General features: G+C 38.4%; 1 protein-coding gene across 1 annotated transcript; it reads left to right on the top strand.

Moving 5' to 3' along the window:
• Positions 1–601: 601 nt before the first annotated feature.
• Positions 602–26,613, top strand: prkar2aa (protein kinase, cAMP-dependent, regulatory, type II, alpha A). The gene is made up of 10 exons (XM_026270822.1): positions 602–2,071; positions 18,032–18,067; positions 20,347–20,483; positions 22,126–22,232; positions 23,048–23,201; positions 23,400–23,501; positions 23,664–23,738; positions 24,454–24,519; positions 25,201–25,339; positions 25,434–26,613. Exons 1-10 carry the CDS (start codon positions 1,813–1,815, stop codon positions 25,556–25,558), a joined length of 1,200 nt encoding a protein of 399 aa, XP_026126607.1. The 5' UTR covers positions 602–1,812; the 3' UTR covers positions 25,559–26,613.
• The last annotated feature ends 1,385 nt before the right edge of the window (positions 26,614–27,998 follow it).

Genomic DNA, 27,998 nt, shown 5'->3' with positions numbered 1-27,998 from the left:
GGGCGCAAGGGGTAGCTCGAGGAAAACGACTGGAGGATTTAAAGCTAGGTTCGGTGTGGCCATGACAACGGCTTTACCTGCGACCTGAATGAAGACCCGAGAATAGATCTACTGCTCTATATTTACTGAAAGGGAACTCCTTCTCTTTTGGCCTGAACGTGTTTCGTGAGTTGTCCTTCTGAGATCATTTGTTTATTGGAGTCCTTCTAGTAATTGACAGTTAGATTTCCTTTTTGATCATAAAAGTTAATATTTTACGTTTTACGGTTGAATATACAACGAATCCATTGCTATATACGTCTCACATGGAGGTTTCGTGTAAGACAGCTCCTCCGTGGGGCTTTTTGTCATACTTATTCCTTCACTTGAATTTTTGGGAGAGCGTTTCCGTATATTTTCTCAACGTCCAGCTCTGCTTGAGGTCAGAATTAGGGCCTGAACCCCGTACTACAGCCTCGGCGATCAACTCGTCTTCACCCACTTCCTAAATTTCAAACACACTCGCTTTAAAGGGGCGGGGCTACGTTTCATGTTGCTCTGCGATTGGTCAATTCCGACGTCCATCAGGGCTTGACGTTCCAGCTCGCTGTCGAACTCTGACCGCGCCCCCGAGGCTCAGCGGCTCGCGCGGTGGAGAAGGAGAGAGTGCGCGCCTCGTGAGAAGGCACAAACGGTCTGTTCTCACAGGGAAAAAAAACGAGAATATTTCAGCTCATACATGGCGAAATTTGTTTTACTCGACGTCCAGACATATATCCATTCCGGACCGCGGCTCTGACAACGACAGGCGACGCGAATATCTGCATCTCTCAGAGGTTGGAGTTTACCGAGGGTTTTCGTAGCAGTTTCTTGTTTGGAGGCGCGCGAGTGCCGGAATAGTGGTCTCCGCGGGTGCCGTTTCGTGCTTTCCGGTGGCAGCTGACACTTATCCCTGTTTCTGAAGACCAGAAGGCCAGTTCACCCGCAGTCCCTGTCAGCGCCGGGCCGCCTGCACACTCACCCGGCTCGGCCTCGCGCCTTCTCGAGCCCCGGCGACGACACAGCTCACGTTACCTCCCCGTTACCCACACTCCTCTAAAACACCTACTGAGTTTACAACGACCAACAAAACAGGGAATCCTAGGAGAAGAAACTGAGAAGAGAGACGGGACCCGTGCGCTGTGATATACGTTAGACAGACGGAGCTGTCAACAACATAACCGCAGTTCTCTGAATTTACATAACGTTATATTAAGTTTATTCTTTCACGGGACTGGCTTATTGACTTGTGCATATCCGTTATTAAGGTATTAGACAACAAAACGTCGCATGTAGATACTGAACACGCTTTGTGCAAAGACAAGGCCTCGTCTGCTAACTCGGATAGCTGCATCGCTAACTCTCAGACTGGGTTTTATCAGTTTCTAATCTTATTAACTGCACTTTTTGACTCCTATACATCGCTTTCTTTGTTCCATACGACACAATAGAGGATCGATTTCTAAGTCGCTGTTTCAACGCATAGTACAGTATCCTTGCCAAGAGGTCTGTTGAGCAGCAGGAGGAAACGGAGCTGTCAGCCTTTATTATCTAACGTTCTAGGCCTGATTAATTCCCACCCTGGGAAATAAAAACCGAATAATCTTATGTGTTGGGCTGGTTTCAGCTGACCTTTGCTACTCAAATTAGTTGTCCCTTGCGAGATTTCTTGCGCTGCAACCCCGCTGCATGCACTGATACGGGAAAGACTTGATTTATATTTTTGTACCATAGTTCAGGAGCCATTTAAAGCAGGGTCAGATATCTGCACAAAGCCCATACTACTGCTTAGACATGAGTATTGAGATTCCAGTCGGTCTGACGGAGCTGCTTCAAGGCTACACCGTAGAGGTGCTGCGCCAGAGGCCGCCGGACCTGGTGGAGTTTGCCGTGCAGTATTTCACCCGCCTGCGGGACACTAGGAGCCAGGACGGGTCCGGGGCCGCCTCCGCCGCCAAAACCGGGGGGAAGGGTGTGATGTTTGATGGCGAGCCGATGCAAACCGAGTCGAACGGCGACGAGGAGGACGAGGACGATGACTCAGATTTTGAGCGTGAGTGCCTCTTTATTAAATGCGTTTTATTACACCGCCTGTGAAAGAGATGATATTGCTGTTTGCGTTTGTTTTAGTGGATAGTGTGTTTGCACGTCTAACAAGGGTGTCAGATTTCTCTTGTGATGGGTAACGTGAGGAATAGCCTCATCTAGGCTGTTTCCATGACACACGCTCGAGCTCTCATCCATGCGCTTGAATGACAGAGTGACAAGTGGCATCCCGAGATATCTCGAGATGCATGCAGAATTAAGAGGGGCTAGACTGCACGCTTAATGGATTTGCATTAATATTGATGCACTTTGGCTTTTGAATAGAGGCGGATTGTGATGTGTGTGTGATCGGGTTGGCGATGCTGTATGAATTGCTTGTATGAATGGATGCAGGCTGGCCATTGAGAATGCTAACAGGGATTTTTCATAATGGAGAGAGAGGTGCGCTCGCGCACATCAAAGCAGTGCCTCTTTCCTTTCATGTAGAGCAGAGTGAGCAGCTGCACTTTCCTAGTGGAAACCAAGCTGATTTCCCTGGCAGACTTTTCTTAAGTCAGCAGTTGTGAATTTACCCATTGAGAGAATTCTAGGCCATGAAAAACAGTTAGGAAAGAGGTTCAGAAATGGATACAGGGATTATACCACCTGCCCAAATCACTTAATAATATTTCATGAAGCCACATAATGCAATGCCTGCCTATGACTGAGTGGATTATGGCTTGTTTACAATAATTGTTTTTAATATTTAATTTGTGTAATTGTTTTCACAACCTTTTGCTAAATAGATTGGGCAAGTCCATGCCTATCTTTGTGCTAAATCTGATCTTAGGTCATTTCGATTATGCACTGTCTGTGGTTTAGATTCCAGCAGGTACATCAGTCTCTTCTCACATTCTACATCAGTCTCTTCTCACGTTCTACATCAGTCTCTTCTCACGTTCTAAAATGCTTCCTTCACTACTATATAGTGTGCAAAAAGCATAATTAGAATGTCTGAATATGCAACCGCAGTTAGTACATTTACATGCACTGTTATATTCAAGCTGCTTTGTCCAAGTATACTTGACACAATTTAAAATCAAATGTTCAAAGGATGCGATTGAATTAAAACATTTGCACGCTATTTTAGAAGACAAATTTATCTATTAGGCAAACAATGCTGATTGAAACACTGCAGCCACTGAGATTATGGGGTGTACAGCAATTTCATATCCATAGGAGCTGTTGGATTCAAAAAATTGAGAAATGTAAAAAAAAAAAAAAAAAAAAAAAAGAATTTCTAGGGTAAGTGTAGTTACCATAAAAGTTGTTGTTATTTGACAACACTCAAGAAGATTATTTTCACAGTTGTTGTTAGTACATCATTGGCCAGTGAACATCTGGATGAAGGCACAGTATAAAGATATTTTCATATTGCAAATTCGTATTTGACCCAACTTCATGCACATTCTGCAGGAGCCCCCTGTAGATTTAACACAATTTATTGGACTCTCTCAGTTTTAATCCAAGTAAAAAAACAAGTGCACTCAGAAATTTGTTTAGTAAGATTTTCAAAAAAAAATTAGTTTTTTTTTCCAATCATATCAAATTTTGTTTAATTTTATCTGCTGAATTTTTGCTTTGTTTGGTTTTATTTTGTAACTCTTGTATTATTCCAACTCCACTTTTGCCATGAAAATAGCCTTATGCTGAGACAGCAATAAAAATAAATAACTGCTACCACTCATGTCAATCAGTTAATTTGCCTGTCAGCATATCCAATCAGTATATTAGGCTTGGACTGAACAGCATGCAGAAGAAAATGGAGGACAAGATGGGTTCTGCGTGAGAGATGTGTTGTTCCACAGCTGAGCTTCAGTGAACTTAGGAATCCAAAGCATGTTGGGGCACGGTTGAAGCATTAAAGACCATCCCACCTTGATCCTTCTTTCTTTGCGTCATGCTGTAAAGAAAACGTCTGCTCATCATCAATATTGGTTTGGCAATGTATCTTGCAGGAAGTGTGGATAAATTTGACTTGTTCTTCCAGTCTTGCATATGCAAGTATTGAGCACATTTACACGTACGTTCTTAAGTTGATTATGCTTAACAATCCGAAAACGCACTTGGTCGTGTAACCCGTTTTCTTTCATCGGAGTAAAGCCATAAATGATGCAAGCATAAACCAGTCGCAACAGGTATTTTTTTTTCCCCTCTTACTTCGATTTTCACAAGTCAAGTAAATGCAGTTAACCGCTTTCTGACGGCTTATTGAATTGCACATGTGTGTGATACGTGACGGGAACGCATCATTAGTGCAGATTTAAGTGCATCTAGAACGAGCAAACGTCTTGCAGTAAAGAAGGAAATATATCACAAACTTAGACTTTTTATGACTCAGAAAATGATAAAAATGTGTTCTCATCTCGTGCAGCAGAAGTAGAAGTTGTTTAGTCAGAATGCTGCGTTTAGAACTGCATGAGAGGGTAATATACGAGCTGTAAGTTTCCCAACATGTTGCAAGTTGACATGCAAGCTTAATTTAACATCACAACTGACAAATGTACAGAATAATCAGAGTCAGATGATATTATATTATAATTATTATATTTTGACGTCACTAAAGGAAAATAATTTGATTTATTAATAAAGTCATGTAAATGCAGCTTGTGTTGTCAGGTTAATGATGTGCATGTAAGCAGTTAAAACTTGTTATTTTAATAAGCTGATAATTGTGAGTTACTGGTGTGCATGTAAACATGCTCATTGTTGCTTTCTGTTTCATTTTGTGTAGGATCAAAGAATAGCTGTAAGTGGTTTCAGTTGTTTTGCTAACTTCCGCCAGACTTAGAACAGAATTAGAACGCCACCACCACATGACCCCTCTGCAAAACTCCAAACCTGAATGCATGAAATTGAGAAGTAGCAAGCATTTCTGATTGGCCTATAGCTGTTATGGACAATTTGTCTGATATCTAAAAAAAAAAAACTTAAATGTATACAATTTAGAAGAGATCTATCTGAAATTAAAGTGAAATGAATTATTGTATAATTAATGTGTAAAGTGCAAGTGTATAGCTTGTGTGTTATATGTCCTCTGTGTGGAGGAGAGGTACTTTGTTTAAAGCAGGATAAATAGAGTGGAACAGAGCAGTCAGCTGATTTATGGACACAACACAGCCACCTGCAGATACTCTAATGGCTCTTTTCCACTGCATGGTACGGCACGGTACAGTTCACTTTTGGGGGGTTTTCCACTGGGCACTCGGTTGAGGTTCCAAGTAGGGCTGTCACTTTTGTGAAAAAATCATTTTTGATTTTTAAGACATAAGTGTTCATCGAATTGATTGTAAAATCAGTTTTCCATGTCTAATAAAAAGACGTTTCCTTTTCCAACGTCAAATAAAGGACAAAGGTAAAGAGAGCGCTGGAAATGCACAAGTCAGCAATATTTCTTATTTGTTGGCATGAAGTTTCGTGCAGAATAACAAACAGCAAAAGGAGTGCAACTTTCTCGAAAAAATATATATGCAGAGGGGACAGCTGCCATAACAAAAGAAAAACATCAGTGCAGGCTTCAACCCGACTGCATTTATGAACTAGGCAATTCAGAAATCTCCAAGATTATTTAAAATAATGATTCAATTCAAGTTTCAAAATGAAACTTTAAATGGACTTGAGAACAGGCCATGTGTGTTTTTAAAAAAAAAAAATTATTGAACGTAACCGACATTTAGGCTAGGCGGCACTAGGCAGGCATAGTTAAAGGCTATGGCCATTACAAATTTATTGGATAGGAAAACAAGTCGATCAACATTTTCGGGGTCCAGAGCAGAGCGTTTTTTTATTCACTATATGTCCAGCTGTTGAGAAGACGCGCTCAAACCGCACTGATGTCCCAGGGACACTCAGGCACAGCTGCGCAAGGTGGGGGTATTACTGCCATGTTCCATCACAAAAGCCGGTCGCTGTCAGCTTGCTATGGTCCTTTTCATAACTCAGAATCTCTTGTAACTAGATACGCGAATGAGGCGAATTCGCATCTACCGACCTCCAGACGCGTGTAAACACGTCTTTACATTGATTTAACATTGAAATCATTCACGCCAGACGCTCTATTCACGTTTTGTTTGAACGCAGCATAAGAGGTCACTTTCGACATCACTGGGTCTTATAGGCAAGTAAAATTGCTGGTATTTTCTGTCTAGCTTTCGTAAGGCATACTGCACTTTCAGAATTCTTTATTTCCTTTTTCTGCTTGTTTGTGAGTTTTGTTACATCTATATTTTTTTAATTGTTTAATTATTTAAAAATTAATAGTGTGCATATTTGGTTAAAATCGATTCCCTATTTTCATTTTCGAAACTTTTTTCGGTTGGTCCGATCGATTGTGGAATCGATTTTCGAACTAAAAGTGACAGCCCTAGTTCCAAGTGAACCGTACCATTACCAAAACGTGATGTGTAAACTCTGCTGATCACGGATTTGTCGGAGAGAATCGTCACTACCTGCGTCACTGAACTTAGTGCATCACTGAGACAAACACCAAAGAACCGCTAGATTTAAATCAGCAGAGCCAGTAAAGGATAGAACACAAATGTTTTGAATGAGCGCACCTTTTTTAACTACCAAAAATTGCCATTTTGTTGTCCGTTGAGGTAGTAGACGTTCCTCTCATTGGTAGCAGAGGAGCAATAAGTAGCGATGGAATAAAAACGTTTTTCAGGAGTAGCAACTAATGCAGTATAGGCGGCGCAACTATAATGACGTGAATCATCCTGCCCATTCTAAAGCAAAACTAAACTGTTGTAATGCAAACTGATCTGAGCCGTGCCTTGCCGTACCGAGCCAAGTCGTACCAAGCAGTGGAAAAGTGCCATAACAGTAAGTCAAAGAACCTGTTTGTGCTCCTCGCCAATGCTGGGTTGCCTTTTGTCATTGTGATTTAAGATACAATATTATGTAATATTGTTATTGCATCATCTGAAACTCATTTGGGAGTGTGCACCTTTTCCACATTGCATACAGAACTAAATCTTGAAAAAGGGAACTGTAACTTTTTTTCAGACAGTTAGCATGTAGTCACAATCATAGAAGGTTTTTTGACCTTTAGGGAGTCCGTTTTTGCGGTTTGTCAAGAATTTATTAACAATAAAGCAGCTAAATAATTAGTGTTAACTTTAAATGGCTATAAAATTGTTGCACTATTTTTATTTTGGTGCATGAAATATACAGACACATATACAAATATTAAATATATACAATTAATAACTAAAATTGTATATTCCAATGAATCAAAACCAGAGCAACCAGTTAAATGACTTGACACCTATTTTAATAGTATCTACATCAAGTACATGAGTATGCAAGGACTTAACTGGTTGGTCTGGTTTTGATTCACTGTACTTTTTGCTGTTCACTGTTTTCACTATGAGAATGTGAAAACTAATATTAAGTAGGGGTGGTGAAAAAAATCGATTATTGATTAATCGCGAGTATGTTATGGACGAGTGAATCGATTATTAAATTTTCAAAAATCGTTTTTTTTTTTTTTTTGCATTATTTTATTTTGTAAAAAAAAATTATACCGGGAGTTGAACGTCACGAACGCGCCCAGTTCCAGTTAGCAAGTTGTGTAAAATGGAAAAACCAGGAGCGAGCAACCAACCAAACCACCCAGCTCCATCTGGGCTCAAAGCAAGCGTGTGGATTTATTTTGGTTTTCATGGCAGGAGCTCTAACCCTCTTGGCGCCATGGTCGAGTTTACTCGACAAGATGCGGCACTGAATAAAACGGCCGATTTTGTCAAATAGGGTGTCAAATTTCACGCGACCTCCCCTGCACCAGATAGCAGACATGTAATACTTAATCTCTGACTCAACAAAAACGTAATGCTCCTTAACAAAATATTCGAGAGCGCATTGAATCAGTGTGAAAAAAAAGCGGAGCTACTGTGAGAGTGAGCCATTTTATCTGACCAATGTTGTCAACGTCAGCGAGTATTGGCATTAGATTATTATTATTATCATTATTATTTTTATTATTATCTAATGGCATCAATAAGGCTTCAATAAACCCGCAATGAAGTGTTGGGACTTCTATTCGCGGACACTGATTCTGAAGGGGAATATCTGTATCCAGAAGATGACGGTGATATTGAAAGTGAAAGTACACCAAGCACAAACGGTGAATCCTTTGCCCAATGTAAATGGTCCTTTGCCAAATGTCAGAGGTGTGAACAATGTTTGCAGGGGTCGGAGTGTTCATTGCGAAATTAGCAGGCGTGTTAGTGTTGCGGGGACGAAGCGGGAGATTTTTTCCGCGCTAGACATGTATATTTGTCTTCTGACCGCACCTCTCCGCAATCGCGGTGACAGTATTGTAGTGGAAACTTTGTCTAATGCCTCTGGGTATGTTAGACGAGGTCGAAGTATTCATAGGACAGTTAGGAGGCAAGGTGGGGAGTCGCAATGACCCTGACAGTAGTCCGAGCTGTGCACACTCGGCGCGTGCGCGAGGCAGATCTGGCCGGGCTGCTCATAGCAGAATCAGAGGCGATGTGACACGGGGCATAGATTTTGAACTAAAAAGGTCTTGTCTACTTGTGTTTGTGTGTCATATGAATAATATATATGTGCCCCATACATGGAATCAGAGTGCCTGCTGCATGTAGTAAACTGAAAATCCCAACCGCTACATGCATTCGGTTTGTTTCTACCATTTATTAGTAATGATTTACACAGTTTGTTTACTACTTACTGTTGTGAAATGGAAAATCAATAATCGTTAATCGAGAATCGTTAATAATCGAAAATCGACTGTAATCGAATCGGGACTTCAATAATCGTAATCGAATCGAATCGGGAAATCAGACAGATTAACCACCCCTAATATTAAGAGCATTTGAACTTCAGACACTCAGTCTTAGGACCTTTCCACACTGAGCGCGATGGGAAAAAGCAAGGTGAATCGACAACGATGCTTTCACACCAAACAACAAACGATTGTTTCCCTTCTGCTAATTAATTCCTGCACGCTAGGTAGCGCCGACCAACAAAAATGAAATTTTTTTCAGAAATGTGTCTTGTAAATAGAAACAAACTATCTATAATGCCTACAAGAATAGGCGACATCCTCAAGTATAATTAGTAGTACAATTAGCATCAAGCTACACTTGAAAATGTATGTAATTATTAAATGTATAAATATATTTGCTTACCGACTTTAAACACTCATCAAGTGCTTGTAATAACTTCCAGGTGTGATCTGTAGTTGATTTTGATTATTAAGCAGACACATGCACTCTTTGTATGTTTAATTACACTACACTGCTAATATGTGTCAGACATCCTTTATTGCTATACAAATACAATGAGCTGCATACAAAACACATACAGAAAATATAACATCGCAATCATATGTCTTGCCTTTATGTGTCTCCGTTCACGTGATCCTAGCTCAAATCTTATTGGACAGTTCGTATTTTCGGTTTGAAAAACTGAAAAGATTTGTCGAACTGATTTAAAAAAATAAATAAATAACATTAGCATTCTCGGTGCGCGAACGTTCGTGGTCTATGTGGAAGCATCGTTAGAAATCTGTTGTTTTATTTCAGCATGTCGTCGCGTCCAATATTTGTTTTGCTTTTTTGCGCTCAGTGTCGAAAAGACTTTAAACTTTATTTAGAACACAGAAAGGAAAATTAAATAATTCCTGTTTTTGTCTTTATTACAGGCCATGTCATACATTATGAATGCACATGCTTTTTATGAGTTCTTCAGTACCAGTTTTTTTTTTTCTATGCTTGTATTGTTTGTGTGTTTTGTATGCCTGGGTGTGTCTATATCGGTTATTCTTTATGTTTGAGGTTTCGATAACAATCTGGACTTTAGCATTTCCTCTTTATATATCTATCAGCAAGAGGGTGACGGACTACCCTGGCCCTGTTTGTTCTTCCCACTCTGGTCATTGATTTCAGAGGCAGCATTATAGTGTGGCTGTAAGCTTATGAAGCATTATTAGCCAGTGATAGACTTTAGGTTATCACGTTATTTCTGTATTTTGAGTGCTTCACTGATAGGAAATAAGTTAAGATGGAGTTATATAGCTTTAAGAGTTCAGACTGCTATATTACACTTATGGCATAATCCACCCGTCCTTAGAGCAGTACACCAGAGCTGTTCCTTCTTAAGGCATCATGGGTAAGGCCAAAGGTTAAGCAGGATGTGGAAACCCTGCACATTATTGTCATTGTTGCCTACACTATTTTAGTCTCCAATTAAATCTGATATTTAATGTCCTCTCTTTTCTCCAATCAGCAGAAAGGGGAAGCATTGTTCTGATCCCCTGTTTTTGCATGACTTTAATAGACAAAACCACACACAGAAACAGTTTCTTTGTAAGATGTTTGCAGGTCAGTCTGATTAGTGGTGGTGGCTCAAGGAGAGGAGGTCATTGGGACAGGAGTGTAACCAACCGAAGGACTCCAGTTGCGAAGTGTACACGTTGATTGGATATGCCTTCAACTAGCACCACATAATACAGTATCAGCCAATCAGAGAGGAGTTAAAAGAACAGACAGTGACCTTGTCCAGTCAGGGTGCAGATTAAGCAGATGAATGGCCTTGTCTAATCAGAGCCAGTGCTGACCTTGCTTCTAATATTCATATTATGCACACACAAACACACTTTTGCGGATTAATTTGCAGCACTGAATGCGCACCTATGTTTTTGTAAAGTTTACAGAAAGGGAAAGAAATTGGTATATTTGAGTAAATAACTCTTGTTATATAACTCTTATATATCTCAGTTGATCCCTGTATTGTAGATGTCATTCATGGTCTCTCTATCTAAGTAACCATCTGGCCGCCAGTAAAGGGTTAAATCCACAGGCACAGAGCTAGACATTCACACTATCCACACTGCCTTATAAGGGCTAAAGGGAGAGAGAGAAAGAGGGAGAAATGAAGTGCTACAGAAAAATAGACAAAGTTTTTAGAGAGTGCAGGGAAAAGAGGGGTATGGAGACATCAAGATTAATTGCTTACAGCAGGAAGGGGAGAGAGAGAAAATACAGCCAGCTCTGTAGCATATTGGGATTTTGAATTTATCCAAACCTCCTCAAACCCCTGATGAGCAGGAAATATTCATGAAAACACATTGCCACTAATAAGTTGTTTTTTTGTTTGTTTGTTTTTTTAAGTTATAAACTGAGGTGCTTGAATTGTTGGTAATGTTACATAGGGTATCATATTATATCTCAAATGTGTATTTTAACCATACAATAATTCATTTATAATTGTAGTATTGATTTATAAGTGTGCCCAAATTTGTGGACTCTGAAATGTACCAACTTTTGGTCAATTAGCTTGGGGTGAGATTTTTTTTTTAATGAAATTAATAATTTTATTAGTCAAGGATGCATAAAAATTAGGGGTGTAACGATAAGCGTATTCGTATTGAACCGTTCGTTGTTCGTTGGACTAATTAATTATATTTGGAAAATAAATAAAAAAAAATTGTGAAATATAATGATATGCGTTCAACAAGGTAGCGCAATAACCCAAACGATGTAACAGGCAACGCCCCTAACACCCCCGAAGAAGAAGAAAAAAAACACCAACTAATACGTTTATGTTAGGCTACTCAGTCAGGCACTCGCTGTAGTATGCGCTGAGTGAGCAAGCAGTTCATGCAAGGTACGCTGTGGCCAGTGTGTTTAACAGACCAGAAAAAGAAGATCCTCCAATAACCAACAGGTCTGGTGTTTGGGTGCACTTTACCAATCGATCGGGGCACCCAAACAAGCACGGATATCAAAATGGACAAGTACTGTACTGTGTCGGAATTTCCTGAGCAGTATGATAAAATTAACAGGCCTGCACGTTATTCGATAGAAGAACTGTTATAAATAGAACGTATGCACGGGTAGTTTTAAAAACTCCACCTACTTTGCTCTTGGCATAGTGCAGCGCAAATCGCATTGTATCTGAAGGGCAACGCTGAGCCCAGGTTCCAGCGCCGCGCATACCACGTCCTGTGTGAAAGACCCTTTAGCCATTTTGCAACGAGCCTTCAGTGCGTACTGAGTGAGTGAGCGCCCGGAAAACGGAGGTTTTAAGAACATGCTTAATGTAATTGAGCCCCGTTACAATATTCCTTCACGAGCCCATTTCAGCCAGACCGTAATTCCTGCTTTGTTCCAAAAAACATAAGCCCTATAGAGAACCAATTGAGTAAAAACACACTCGATATAAAAAGTTATAGACTTCCATATAAAAAGTTACATCTTTGTATTTGTTCATAACTACTACAACAAGATAATTTTTTTTTTACTTTTTTTTTAATAAGGAGCTGTTTTTGTTTTATACATTATGCTGCTAAGAAAACACCATAGAAGATGGGTAAAGAATGGCTCCATCATTGTTCAATGTAAAAAAAATAAAAAACATACTTTATTAGTTTTAATAAATAATTTTTTTTTTAATCAAGAGAATTTATCTGCCAATTTTTTCTTTTTGCTGTATCTAAAACGTACCGAACCAAACCGTGACACCAGTAAATCGTATCGAACCGAACCGTGAATTTTGTGAACCGTTACACCCCTAATAAAAATCGATATTTGAACACTGACATTGTATACATTCATGTTACAATACAATAATAAAAAAATCATAGAAAATGTAGCACGGTTTCCACAAAAATATTAAGCAGCCAACAGTTTTCATCATTGATTATAATACAGAATGTTTGTAGAATGCCAAGTTAGAATTTTAGAATGATTTCACAAAGATCAATTGACACTGAGGACTGGACTTTACTGTATATCGCTGAAAATTAATCTTTTTACATCACAGAAATTAACATTTTAAAATAAATTAAAATAAAAAAAGTTGTAAAACTATTACATCTGGTTTGATATTTTGTTTGTTTTGTTTTGACCATGTTGTTCTCTAGATGTTGTTATAAACATTTATAGTAAACCTATAATGGTTGACTGGTTTGAGTACCTGTATGCATATTAGTATATGTGTGTGGCTATTAGCATTTTAGTGTGGTTGTTTTTGCCTGTTGTGTGAGAGAAAGCACATTAGTGTTTGTAGTTCAGATGCTGACTCTCACATAAGTGATTTTAGCTGTACCATCACAGAGATCACACACACGTATTCTGTTTACTTGTAAAATTCCTCTGGCTAATATTTGCCAGCAGTGAGAGAAAGAGCATCGGGTACATGAGGATATCTTGAAGGACATGGAGAGAGATAAGACAGAGAGAACAACACTTAAGTTTTGCAATTCTTTGCAACATTCTTTGCTATATTGTTTGCAGTTACTGCTGCTCATACTTAAAAGTGATTTTAACAGAATCTTAAAGTTAAACTATTAAACTCTGGCACGTTTGTACTTTGGACGTAAATGCTGACTGAAAGACTGAACATGGGCAAAAAGTCCCATTGACTTATATTGAATGAGGGACTTAAACTATATATACGGACAAGAAAATCATAGTGAGTACAGTCATGCCCACAAATATGATCAAAAAAGGCTGTGAAAATTCATCTGCATTGTTAATCCTTTTGATTTTTTATTAAAAAAAATTTACAAGAATGTATCCATTCATTGGATAATAAGAATTTAAAACGGAGGGGAAATATCATTATGAAATTAATGTTTTTCTCAAATACTCGTTAGACACCTGCTACCATCACATTTTCATTTTTTTAGTACCGACTTGGTACCGAAGTACCGGGTCATTTGACAACACTAATAGTGAGCCTACATTATTAACCATTAAAGCATTAATATTAATAACGATGTTATCATTTGTCATGTGTCTCCTAGAAACAATGTAAACTTTTAATTTTGAGTTAGTTGTGATCGGAGAGGACTTTAAAGGGTTAGTTCACCCAAAAATAAAAAATAAATTACTCAGCCTAGAGGCATCCTAGGTGTATATTTTACTTTCTACTTTCAGACAAATCCAGTCTGGGTTATATTAGGGCCGGGACTTGATTGAAAAAATTAATCTAATTAATTAGAGGCTTTGTAATCAATTAATCGAAATTAATCGCATTTTAATCGTTTTAATCGTAATTGTAAGAATGTGCATAGATACTTCAGATTTAAAAATGCTGGCTGACTTGTTAGGTGATGTTTTCTCATTAAATCGTACGATTTCCTATCAATTCACTGGAATGTATAGGAATACTAGAGATTACCAATATGGCGGAGTGGCTGCTTCACTTTCATCACGTCATGAGCAATCCAGTTCTCTATTATAGATCAGTAGAAGGACCATAAATTTAGTGCTAGGCGTCATTCACACAGCGCTTCTGTTTTGATTAAGATGCGATGCGAGCAGTGTAATGGGTAATACATGCAAGAAGATGGGAGTGAACTTTTAACTTGGGCACTGTGTTTTTAACATGGCGTTTCATCCATGAGACACTGCAAGATATACGAGCGCAATATGCACAAACTTGTACACTTTGTACACTTGTACACAATAGTTGTAGTTTTTGCTTCTTTCCTACAGATATTTAACAAGTGATTTTGGTTTTTACATCATGATGACAACTTCAAGTGTTATGCACTTGGAATAGGTTTTTCTTTAACTAGATGGTTAATAAAGAAAAAGTATCTTGAATCATGTTGTAGTAACATTTTTGTTGGTCAAACATTCTGAAAAAAACATGCACTAAAATGGGTTGCTGAAAGCAGAGCTGATTTTGGCAGGTTGTTGTTTTACACTACATTGAGAAATTTTAACCAAAGTATGTTATAGACCCGGGGGTAGGCAACGTCGGTCCTGGGGTGCCGATGTCCTGCAGAGTTTAGCTCTTAACCTTAGTAATCCTGAAGACCTTGATGAGCTTGTTCAGATGTGTTGAGGTAGGTTTAGAGCTAAATTCTGCAGGATGGCACTCCAGGACCGATGTTGCCTACCCCTGTCATAGACTTTTCATTAAGACCCTAAAGAATCATATCAACTTGTGGGAAATGGGCATCAGATGACTCCTTTAAGGACTCTTTTAATTGTAGGGTCAAAAGAATATCATTTGCATAACAGAACATTTTAAACAATTGCTAAGCCATATATGCTGAGGCCTATATTTGTGAGCTTGAAAATGTGGCAAGTTTGAAAAACTCAACTGCAAACGAAATATGAGAAGCATGGTGGAGGGAAAGATTTTCAGTAAATAAAGTCTTAAATTACATGTTTGTTACCCACACATGGCTGTTATATGACTTCAGGAAACGCAAACCTAGCCGTGCCATACCGCTTGCCTTCTTTGATACTCTAATTCTGCTTTTTTTCGTAGTTTCTTTTCTTTTGCTTATGTGAAAAACAATACGGGCTCAAACTGACATGAGGGTGAGTAATGATGACAAAACTTTGGTTTCCATTTGAACTTTTTTCCTTTAATGATTCAGAATGGATCAACTTCACGTTCACACAGCAGCAGAATACGGTGTCAGGCCTGTTTTATGTCCTTTTTTGTCCTTACTATGGTTACGTTCACACACAGTTAGGTTATTTACGGGTGTGACAACCGCATTCTGTAACTGAACTCACACTAGGGCTGTCAAAATTGCTCAAAAATGACGTTCGAATATTCCCTAAAAAAACCCCAAGAATATTCAAACTATTCGAACATCTGGTGGCGCATGTTGTCAATGACACGCATTACGTCAATAACAGGACAAAATAATACAAAGATACATGACTACTTGTATAGGTAGTCTATTTAAGTTTAAACATATTTGACAATGTATTACCTACACAAAAACAAGGAAATCAATTAATGGCCAAGACTGCAGACCTCACGCTCTCTCACCCTCACGTTCTCTGCGCATTATGGTTTAAATAAATAAACAAATGATTCAGTGCTGATCAAGAGTTTTGTGCAAGCGATTTAAGGTCGCGAATTCTTTCCCAAATATAGCAGGCTTCAATCAATGATTGAAACAAATATTATTAATATGAATTGAAGCTTTACAGCATATACAACTGAGTGAGCTGAGCTGTGGTAAACATGGAACTTTTCCTTGACATGAAACGATAAATAATTAAACCTCGGATCCATTGCTTGACAGAACTCCCCGAAGTGTGCCCCATCCGCGATACTGATCGGTCTCATGTCCTTACAAATGAACTAAATTAATTTATCCGTTATGGCCTCTTGTCGTGTTGCAGACAAAGAGCTTGTAGCTGGCGATGCAAAGTAACGTTAAGTGTCAAGACATGACTGTTTAACTGGAGTTCCACACATTATACCATGCTCATTTGGGTGCACATTTTTGAGATGTGACCTCATGGTTGAATGGTATGCTAACTGTATTCTGAATTGCTTGCATACAACTTTATCTCGCGGGTCAATAATTTTACCTCGCTTTCTCTGCTGCGGTCGAGTTGGGCTCTGCACTTGCTACCATCTTCCATGAAGACGCGTCAATTTTCAGCAGTGATGCTGGGCCAGACAGTGTGACTCCTGTGACATGTCCCTGAACCCGTCAGGCGCGCTAACGCGGCCACTCGCAAATCAGACAGCCACGCCTCTACTACCGCGGGTGTTTTTTCCACATTTTTCGAATATTAATTTTCACCTTCGAAATTGTTTTTTAAAACCTATTCGAACATATATTCGAATTTAGAATATTCGTTGACAGCCCTAACTCACACCCATAAATTTCAGGACACACCATTGCATTGTTGGAACACACGCGCTGTGTGAACAGGACTGGACAACTAGTTGCCTGTCATGGCATACAGTGTGAGAGAGAGATGCTCTGCCACACTAATGTGTGTCTAATGTGTGTTACATGTTTTCATGTGTTTTCGGTACTTACAGTGCAGAAAAATGAGCTGCGTGTCCATCTTTGATTTTACTTTGGTCACTGTCGCTATGGTCACTGGTCAGGAATGGAGCTTGACTTCCGTTGCACGTTCATACAGACATTACTCTAAACACGACTGTAAGCTGCTGTGTGAACGGGACATTTCAATACTCATACCTGTGAAGAAAATGCAGTTGTCAATACCAAAAACTGACAGTGTGGACATAGCCTTTGTGTGTATTCTTAGAAATAAAGCTTCCACTCATTATTCTTTTCCTTTTCTTCCTTCCTGTGTCACTGTCGGTTTCTTTCCCTTTTTCCCCCCTCTCTCTCTCTGGATGCCAATAGAGAGTGAGTGGGTGTATATTTGGGGGGATAGTTTTTAGAGCGATCAGGAAGTCTTCCTTGTATTTTGTTGTCATGGCAACTTTAGCCACTTGTTATCCCCTACACGTGAGGTTGAAGCACCCCATCTCCTGATACTCACGCGCTCATGCACGCACTCATTTCTTTGAGTGCTCTCACAACACATCCATGTATTAAGCCGCCTTGTCTGGGCAACATGCGCACACACACAGCGTTAAGTAATTTGCAAAGAGGTGTAAATCTGAAAGCTTATGTGTGAATATACAAACTTCCACGCCATTTAACATGAGCGTGCATGCCTTGCGTTACATAATGTGTTTTGTGTTGCTGGTTAATTGTTGTAAGAATGTGTTCAGACATTTGAAAGTCTGCTTTTATTGGTTACAAGCAGAACAACTTATTAAGATCCTAAAATTGAGCATGTATGCGAGAGAAAGATTATTGCTAGTTTTACACCAAAGAGTTAATGGACTGACGGACTGTAACAGCGCCATGAGAAAGCAGGAGGAGGAGTGTGTGCAGACCTGCAGGGCTCCTGAGAGTCGTGCTAGTGCACTCGGCTGTGATCGTACACACATAATTGCAATCTCCTGAAACTGGTACAGCCTGTAGGACAGGCCTTTGACTGACCTTACCGAATATTTAACACACCCACACAGTTACTGAAGGGCACATGTGAGATTTGGAGACTGAATTTGATCGTTAACATTGTCTATAAGTCTGCGCCTCTCAGAATTTGAACCGTCATTAACTCTCTCTCTTTCTCTTTCTCTTTCTCCGCAGCTCCTCCTCCCAGCAGATTTAACCGGAGAGTGTCGGGTGAGTTCTGTTTGACGTCATTGCACTAATCATGTGGTTTTAAGTGTGTGTGAGTATCAGATAAGTGCTGTGCCTTTCCGTCATTTCCCCTTGTGTTTGTTTTATGGTAAGAACGTTGCTGGTATTCCCACTCCCACTGCCCCTTTCAGTTGTGTTCCAGTTGTGTTTGCAACATACACATTCCTTTAATGTGGGATTTTTAGAGACCCACGTCATCATATAAAGGAATCTACAAATGCTACATGTAAAGACATGTTTAACGTACTGAGAAGAATATATCTTGCCTGTAGTTTTTAGTTAAAATATCTATTTATTTGTTTGTTTTTAAGAAATTAAAGTTTGTTTCTCCTTTTCTGCAGTGTAAATACACTACCATTAAAAAGTTTGTGGTCCCTAAGATTTTTTGAAAGATGTCTCTTATGCTCACCGAGCAGAGCCCTGCACGGGCCTCAAATTTAGACCCGAGCAGCTCTGGCCCTCCAACAGCTTATCAACAGCTTATTTATTTTGTCAGTTGCTGGCAAGTAAGCATACGCGCTTCTGGGTTTAGTGCTACCGACTGTAGATCGTCATGAATGAAATGTCACAGTTTTGTATTGTGCTTTGATAACGGCAGCGGGTAGCCTAGATTTATGCTTTCGGTTTGAATAGAAATCTTGTACAATTTGTCAATCTAAAATGGTAATTATACATTAACAACTGTCAACCATGTCAGTACGCAACTGCGTGCTCTGAACTATTTTACAAAACGCATTTCTTATTTTGGTTGTGTATACGGACTTGTGGACCACTTATGTGCACCCCTGCTTATACTGCTGTTCCAGCTATTAAAAAAGTTCAGTATTGTATTTAAAGGAGCTATGTGGAGGTTTTTACTTAAAAAAATCTTTGAGATAGAGTTTTCATTTGTACATGTATGAGCCAACCATGATGTAAAAAAAGAATGACACCTCGACTGTCCACCACGGTTGCCTCTATCAGCCTGTAGGCTCAATTGTGTGTGGAGGAGTCGGGCCCGAATTGGCGCAAAAATTCACAAAATGTGACATCATGTGCGTTCTCGTCTACTTGGGCTTACAACCATACGGCACGCCAGTCATTATAGTAATCAGCGGCAATAGTGATTTCAGATGGACTCCAGCACAATTCAGACACCCACGGACACTCCTCGAAGTAAAAAAAAAGAAAAAAAAAGATCGTGCTCCTCTGCACACTGAGAAGGAACATGAGACTGGCTGAAGTTCCTCTAACGGCCAATGGTGTCAGTAACGGTTAAAAATTTCAGAACCAACGGAATGCTCCTTTAATGGAAAAGTGATTATATTTCATTTAGTTTTTTGTTAATTTAGAAAAAAGTTTGGAGCATTTTTTGTTCATTAAATATACGTTTTTGCTTTTTAATGTTAACAACCAAGTTGCATTTTGCAACATGAAGATTTGATACCGGCATATCCCTACTCACAATATCAACAAAATGTAAATAAAGAGTGAATACATGCCTCACAGACATGATAAATTTATCTATAGGAAGTTACTACTTAACAATAAAACAAATCAAAAACTCTTTCTTTAGAATAATAATCAAAATCCGTAAAGATGCACTTCTCTAAATAAACACTATCACGGTAGCACGATCTCGTGTTGTTTCCACCAGTGTGGCAATTTTTTTCATCACTAATGATGGAATACTAAAATACAAAAATAAGGAAAAGCTTAAAACAGGCTTGAGGCACCATGTTGATGTGGTGCATGAGAAACACTTATTATTATTATTAATGTTATTATTAAGTGCTGCTTAATATTAAAAACTGTTATACGTTGTATTTCAGTATTCTTGGTGAATAGTAGGTTCAAAATAATGCCATTTATTTAAAAAGGAAGCTTTTGTAACACTTAGTGTCTATACTGTCCCTTTTGATCAATTTAATGCCTCCTTGATGTATAAAAGTATTTGTATTACTGACACCATACATTTGAACTTATGTGCAACAAATAAAATAAACTTTATTAAAAACAAATATCCTCTGTGAAGTATGTAGGCTTGCGATTATTTTCTTTTTAAGTGGCTTATTTGTTGCAAAAAGATAAAAAATACAAATTAAATAAAAAATTACAGCTACATTTTTCATTACAGCATGCTTTCTATGTCCTTAGAACAATGTAAATGGGTACCATCATATTATAGAGTCTCTGTCATTAAAAAGTTTGAAACCAACGTCAAGAGTTTTTCACTTGCATGTGGCTTTATGACTTTTGAAAATAGTCATTTATTTTTATAGTGTGTGCGGAGGCCTTTAACCCTGATGATGATGAGGAAGACTCTGAGCCGAGAGTTGTCCATCCAAAAACAGATGAGCAGCGTTGTAGATTACAAGAGGCCTGCAAGGACATTCTGCTGTTCAAGGCACTTGATCAGGTACGCGGGCACACACACACACACACACACACACACACACACACACAGATATGAGGGCTATAAAACTGTAAACCGACGCCATCCAGGTTGTATCACTCCTGGACTCTATGGAGGCCAGTCAGTCAGGTTTGGTTTGCATGTGCTCCTGATCACACGTGCCCTACTTAAACTACTGCTGCCAGTTCATCATGTTAGAGGAACATATTTTCGAATTAATGTGCTGTTACTTGAACTGATTTGCATTGTTTATTTTTTTGCTGATGTCATGTAGCACGTTTAAGTTGTGCTCTGGTCAGTGGATCAAGTTCTATGAAGTATTTAAAGGTTAACCCGAGTGTGTAGTCGGGTTTCCAAAATAGGAATATTTGCATTACTTTGAATTTGTAACACTTGCAGATAAGAATGTTATTGTATGTTATGTAATATTATAATTCTCATTATCTGTAGCAGTGGCGAAGACTAAAATCTCTTATCCAAAGGGATATTCTTTTTAAAAGTTAAGAATTGTCTATGCCAGTGATCCTCAAATCTGGCTCGCGAGATCCACTTTCCTGCGAAGTTTAGCTCTAACCCTAATCAAACACGCATGAGTTTGCTAATCAGTGTCTTCAGGATCATTAGAAAATCACATGCAGGTGTGTTTAATTGGAGTCGGAGCTAAACTCTGCAGGAAACTGGATCTTGCGAGCCAGATTTGAGGATCACTGGTCTATGCCCTCCTAAAACAGCTTGCCCCCCCCCCCCCCCCCCACACACACATATCTATGTCACGATGTGGGAAGATAAGCATTACACCACCCAAATGTTCATACAAAGGAAGGCAGCGTAACTTTTTTATTTTCACTGCTGGCGCCATTTTGTGGTGATGCAGTGTTTGGTTGTGTAAGCCAAGCTACTTTTTTTGCCTTCCAAAAGAGAGGACACAACTAGAGATCAGTGGTTAAGTTGTATTTACAACACTGTTCCAGAACAGTTCAACCCAAATATTCAGATGATTCAAACGCGAGTTTTAAACAGTGTAGAGTAGTGCTTGTTGTTTGTTATTTCTCCGACCACAAATGCAGACATGGTTTTAAGTTTACGTGCGTGAAATGCAACACATTATAATCCGTAATAATGTCCCCACTGAAATCAATGAATGCCTTGTTTATAATGGGTTAATGTTTTTTTGTCTTGTCACACTGGGACACGGCATCACAATATGGTAAGGTGGAGTTTCCCAATCCCAGTGCTCTTATCACTCACAGCGTTTGTTCTATTTGACCGTAAGTGCCCTTCAAAGTGGACATCACAGGATATTCCATCATGATTCCAGTTCAAAATGTGTATATGTTCCATTCAGAAGGCATTAAAGTGTGCAAAAGAGGAATTTAAATTGTATTTATTTATAGATTTATATGATGTCATGTAAAGAAGACGCTGTGGACAGCAGCGCAGTGCTTAGTGTCTTAGTTTTGTGAAAGTACTTTCTGTCTGTCAGAGGACTTGACTGCACTCCATCTACCAGTCATGTGAACCCTAAGAATTGTTTATTTTTTTTTATGCCCAGTAGTTTTGTATATCCCTACAGTGGATGCTAAATATGCACTGTATGATCCAGAAATGCATTTCCTTCATCAGACTCTGTCTCTTTCTGGTATAGGAGCAGTTTTCACAGGTGCTGGACGCCATGTTTGAGGTTCTTGTGCAGCCACAAGATCATGTCATTGATCAGGGAGATGATGGAGATAACTTTTATGTAATTGAGAGGTACATTTCTTTAAAAACTGTTCTGACACTGTGTGTCTGTGATACTCTGGTTTATGATACTTTAACAATGTTGCATATATCTTTTGCTTATTTTCAAAACTGATTCATCTCCCAGTTGTTTCTTGATTCAAATTTTGAAAATCCTGCTTTTTAATTTCCGCATTTTATGTAAAAAGTATGCACTTTTAGCCTAATGCTCTGTTTGTAACAACAAAATGCATTTACTGCTACTGGATACTTGGTTAATGTTTCTTTATATAAATATATTTAATTGCACTACATACTGTAAGCTCTTGTAATTGTTGAAATGTTTAAATTAAAAACTATAGTAACTATTACTGTTTAGTGACTTGATAATCCATGCAGTTTTAAATTTAACAATAGTATTATGCTAATCTTACATAATATCAGTAATATAATACCCTCTGTCCAGATGAAAAGCACCTCTTAAGCGAATGGAGCTGCACTTCACCTGGCACCATGGCCATGCAAAACTAAATATGGTTATAACCTTCTTCGAAGTTGGCCTTTTTCACTACTGTAAAGTGATGAATGCTAATTGTGCACAGACACAGTTATTTGATATTGGCATACAATAGTTTGCATTAGTGATTTTATTGATTATTGCAGCTGTAATCATGATGTGACTCAATTTGGATTCAATAAATGAACTGAGAGCAATTTATGTGAATTCCTATTCATTGTACCTTAACCGTATTCCTCATATTGACTGTCAATACCTGTAGGTCAGGATATCTGAATGATGCGTCACTACCACAACTGTAACTGAATACATGTTTGTTGTGTATTTTCAGGGGTGTGTATGATATTGTGGTACAGAAGGATGGTGTGGGCTGCTGTGTGGGTCAGTATGATAATAAGGGCAGTTTCGGAGAACTGGCCCTCATGTACAACACTCCACGTGCTGCAACCATCATTGCTAAAGAGGAGGGAGCCCTCTGGGGACTGGTGAGTGCTGAGAGAGCAAGTGAGCTGACAGCAAACCCTGTTGATGTAGTGTTCTGTAACAGCACCACCTTGTGGACATGTGCTTGAAACACAATGACTGCAGCTTCACTTACACAAGCAGCAATTTCACATTATACATTCAACAAATATGAAGACTGAAGATGTGTCACAAGAATAATTTCAGTATGTCTGCTTCAGGATCGGGCAACGTTCCGAAGACTCATAGTGAAGAATAATGCGAAGAAGAGAAGGGTGTATGAATTATTTATCGAGTCTGTCCCACTACTCAAATCACTGGAGGTGAGAAAATGATTGTACATTTATTCTTTTGCCAAACATGTTTTAAGTGGTTCTGTGAAAGAGTAACACTGAAGAAAAACCTTAGGGTGATGAGACCTTTAGAGATGGATATTAGACCATTAACAAAATAATCAAATACTTACCCATCTTTATATCTCCTAGATCTCTGAGAGGATGAAGATTGTTGATGTGCTGGGTGTAAAATTATTTCAGGATGGAGAGCGGATCATTATGCAGGTGAAAAAAGTTGTTCTTGTGTATGAACATCATTGGCCATCAACATAGTGTTAATTATTTTAAAGACTACACATTTCGAATTAAAGTTAAGTTTCAAAGGTAAAATAATAGGTGTGTTATTCAAAATTATGACAAAGTATTGTGACAATGTCTGGTTGTCAAATGTTAACAGAACATTTTCCAAGTTATTGTGATAACATCCATCCTTTGTTATTCTGTTAGAACACCTGTGTCAAAATTAATAATTAATAACTCATTAGAATTTCCTACAGTACCCTCACGTAAAACTATAGATGGACATAGCAAATATCTGCCCTGAACTATTAAATGTGGATTTAAGCAATAAAATTAACATTGTGATTTTTTTGTAAAGCTGTTTTGAAACAAAAAAGAAAAATAAATGTGCTTAGCAAAAATAACTATTATTTCATACATCTACTAAAAATCACCAGAAATTTTATTTAGAAAAATGTATTATCTAATGCCGTTGTGCATTTATCTCTATACATATATGATGCATTTAGTTTGAGTCAGTGGATGGTGCCATTGAGAATCTTGCTATCCTCTGTTTAGCTCTCACACACTTGAAAGAACCACCAGACACACAGCAGGTTCACTTATAGCACTGTAATAATAGTGAAAAACTGAAGATCAGGACTCTGACTGATGCTATTGTATCATTAATCATTACTATTATGGGCTGCTCTATGACCAGGGCGATAAGGCTGATTGCTTCTACATTGTGGAGTCTGGAGAGGTGAAGATTATGATGAAGAGCAAAGTGAGTTCCTTTATCTTTCTTCTTCTCTTGCATTGTGTTAAATAACACCTTTTAAACCCCTGAATGTGCTGAAATAATTTCAGATGTTCCTTTTCAGATTTTCTTTTTTTATCAAATACTTTCAGTCCCAGATTAAAATGTAGATACAGGCATACATAGACTATTTCTCCTCAACAATTTTTGAATCACATGACCCTGGACCACAAAACCAGTCATAAGTCCATGTTTCAAAATTGAGATTGATACATCATCACTAAACTGAATGAAGTAGCTTCCCATTGATGTATTTTTTGTAAGGATTGGACAAAATGTGAAATCTGGAATCTGAGGTTGCAAAAAAAAAAAAATATATATATATATAGAGAGAGAGAGAGAGAGAGAGAGGTATATTACTAATCAAAAATTATGTTTGGAAATATTTATATTAGGAAATTTTCAAAATATCGTTGATTAATGTCCTAATGGTTTTTGGCATAAAAGAAAAATCAATAATTTTGACCCGTACAATGTATTTTTGGCTATTGTTACAAATATACCCCAGCGACTTAAGTTTTGTAGGCAGGGTCACATTATAGAGTTTTCTGTTTAGGATGGGACTTGCATGTTTGGCATCCAATTATTTTGGATAATTTAAAGTTACATTTTTAATCTTGCCCCAAATCTAAATGTTTTGTCTCTCAGACAAAAGCAGACAGACAGGATAATGCTGAGGTGGAGATCGCTCGCTGCAGTAGAGGGCAGTATTTTGGAGAACTTGCTCTCGTTACTAATAAACCACGTGCTGCCTCAGCCTATGCTGTAGGGGATGTCAAATGCTTGGGTAAGTTTCTCTGAGTCCATCTGACTTACATTTTTGCTTTGAAATGTGTGCCGTGTGCTCAATTAATGTCACATGACTGATGTTTGTGTTTCAGTGATTGACGTACAAGCCTTCGAGCGTTTGCTGGGGTCCTGCAAAGAGATCATGAAGAGGAATATCGCCCACTATGAGGAGCAGCTGGTGGCGCTGTTTGGATCCAGTGTGGACCTGAGGGACTGAGACGGACTGGCCGTGCCTTACACACACACACACACACACACACACTATACAACACGACACATAGGTTATACACTCCCAAAACATTTTGTAGGCACACATTCCTTTTTATTTTCACTCATTCTTCAGCCAACACACTCACTCTTTCAAATCATACCTCTCACACACACACACACACACATGCACACACATGCCTGATGTCATTGCGTCAGCTGCTCAGTACGAAATGGAAACATTACCAGCTCAACTGCTGTGACCCTGAACCAACCACAGCCTGGAGAGAACATACGCACACAAACACACACATTCACTCACACCAAAAATTCCCAGCCAAGGACCCATCCTTTCTCATGGTCACTTGCAGTCACAACAAAGAAAAAAGAAAAAGAGACAAGATAAAAGAATCTGTTTAAACAAGAAAAAAGGTTGATATCTTTCAATAAAAAATGCAAAAAATCTCAAAAATTTAACATTTTAGAGCATTTTATGATAATGCAAAGCTTTGATAAACTTGTTTAAATATGACCTGTTTTCTTTCCCTGCTGTTGGTGCATAAATGTTTTTGGTGGTATCCACAGTGACTGATTTTTCTCACTTGAACTCCACATGTTGTATTGATTAATGTATTCCTATTATTATCATTTCATATTATTTTTGTTGAAGGTTGACTCGCTCTTACACCACCCTAATTGGAGAATGCGAGGCCGAATCTAGTGCAAATACTTCCCTTGAGTCTTTCTGAATGAGTTGTCCTTAAAAATAAATAAAGCAGACATTTTGGTAACCTGCTGGGACTTTTATGTTGCGTGTGTGTGTGTGTATGTGTGTGTTCGTTGAAAGGTGCGATCTGTAATTACAGAAACAGTGCCATTTAAATGTCAGGAATCAGTTTTGTGTTTGTAATCTTTTGAATGGAGACACCAGTGTTTTGGAATGGAGTGTTATTTTTCTTTTTCCTTTAGGGCGTTAGTTGGCTGTTGTTAGTTGGTTATCATCATTGAGAGTTGGCTAGTTTCAGCATTTACAGATTGTACTTTTAATAAACTTTGGATAATTCAGGGTGTCTGCTTTTATTTGGGGATTCTGTTTTTCTTTATGGAGGGGGTGTGAGGAGTAGTGTGAGGAAACATTTTTCATGCTCAATTCTTTGATTCTAGATGAATACTAAAAATTCAGTCTACAGATTGCATTTAATGAAAAAACAGGTCATGGGCCAGGCATTATGGATATATTTGGATACACTATCCTTTGTGTTTGGGTGGAAATTATTGGTTTCAAGTAAACAGTCAAGCTTTCCATTTTGATTTTATAATTGATGAATCATTATTATTCCCTCCTACATTATTATTATTCCCACCCTAGTGTCATCAGAGCCTACGAGACGTGAACTAGGTCGAGCGAGAGTTCACCAAGTACAACATGTTTCTGGATCAACATCCTTGTTGATCCTGGAAAAACATTCCAATCAACCAATCTGAACTGATATATAACTTTTCAGAAAATACCTGTTTCAGGCTTACAACCAGAGTTAGGTGCTTTAACACTCTTGTTAATCAGATGTAATTTCCCATTGATTTTAGGAATAAATTATGGGTAGTAGGGGTAGGGATTGGGTTAAGTCTATATTTTTGAACAATGTTGATCCAGGAAATATGTCTTACTTGGCCAAATCTCGGCAACCTGTGAACTAGACATGAAAATGATTAGTCATTTAAATGACATTTTTGCATTCCTGGCCATTGGTTAAATTTGGTAATAAATCTAGTTCTGAGACTCTTCTGGAAGTTTGAGAAGAGTCCAGTTTAAATGGCAGTATCGAAACCATACATGGTAGTTATGTCAATGAAACGATGTTGAAGGAATGTACCTTCATTGATTATCATTTACTTTTCCCCAGTTACCTGAGGGTAAAATATTATAAGGTAATTTGTTTTTGTCTTTTTCCCCAGCTCTGAGACAGTTTGCTTGGCAGTCCTGTCCTTTTCTAAGCAAAATTCACTTGTCATAATTAATTTTGAATTTCTGTATTACTTTTTTTTTACTATGTTCATAAACGCCCATTTGTTTTTTTAAAGTGGAAACATTGTGTTCAGTATTAAGAATGATTAAATGGTCCATATCTAACATTTGTAGTAAAATTAAATGGTTTGTTCAACATACCTGTTGATCAAAAGTGCCGTTAGATTTTTTTTTATGTAGTTTTATTTTGTAACCCTGTTGATTCACCACTTATGTGAAAATGTTGTTGTCATAATTTTTTACATGCCTTTTTTGGTAAATGATCAGCCTTGCCTGAACTACATCTACAAGGAAGCCTAATATGTATTCTATATAAGGAGAAGTTACTGGATTAGTTTCAGATGTGGTGTAGGCCTACTTATTTCTGCTGTTTACTCTATGTGAAATGTCACAGCTTGCTAAAGTCACACAAACCACTGCTAAG

This window comes from Carassius auratus, chromosome 8, assembly GCF_003368295.1.
Source record: "Carassius auratus strain Wakin chromosome 8, ASM336829v1, whole genome shotgun sequence".
NCBI lineage: Eukaryota > Metazoa > Chordata > Actinopteri > Cypriniformes > Cyprinidae > Carassius > Carassius auratus.
The sequence above is the reverse complement of the archived record's forward strand: the minus strand, read 5'-3'. Positions and strand labels throughout refer to the sequence as shown.

What these genes read in the sequence shown, in the direction of transcription:
- prkar2aa (XM_026270822.1), top strand. Translation starts at nt 1,813, where the DNA reads ATGAGTATTGAGATTCCAGTCGGTCTGACGGAGCTGCTTCAAGGCTAC. An exon ending in AACTTTTATGTAATTGAGAG is followed by an intron (nt 22,233 to 23,047) that starts GTACATTTCTTT and finishes GTGTATTTTCAG; the next exon opens with GGGTGTGTATGATATTGTGG. An exon ending in AGGGGATGTCAAATGCTTGG is followed by an intron (nt 25,340 to 25,433) that starts GTAAGTTTCTCT and finishes TTTGTGTTTCAG; the next exon opens with TGATTGACGTACAAGCCTTC.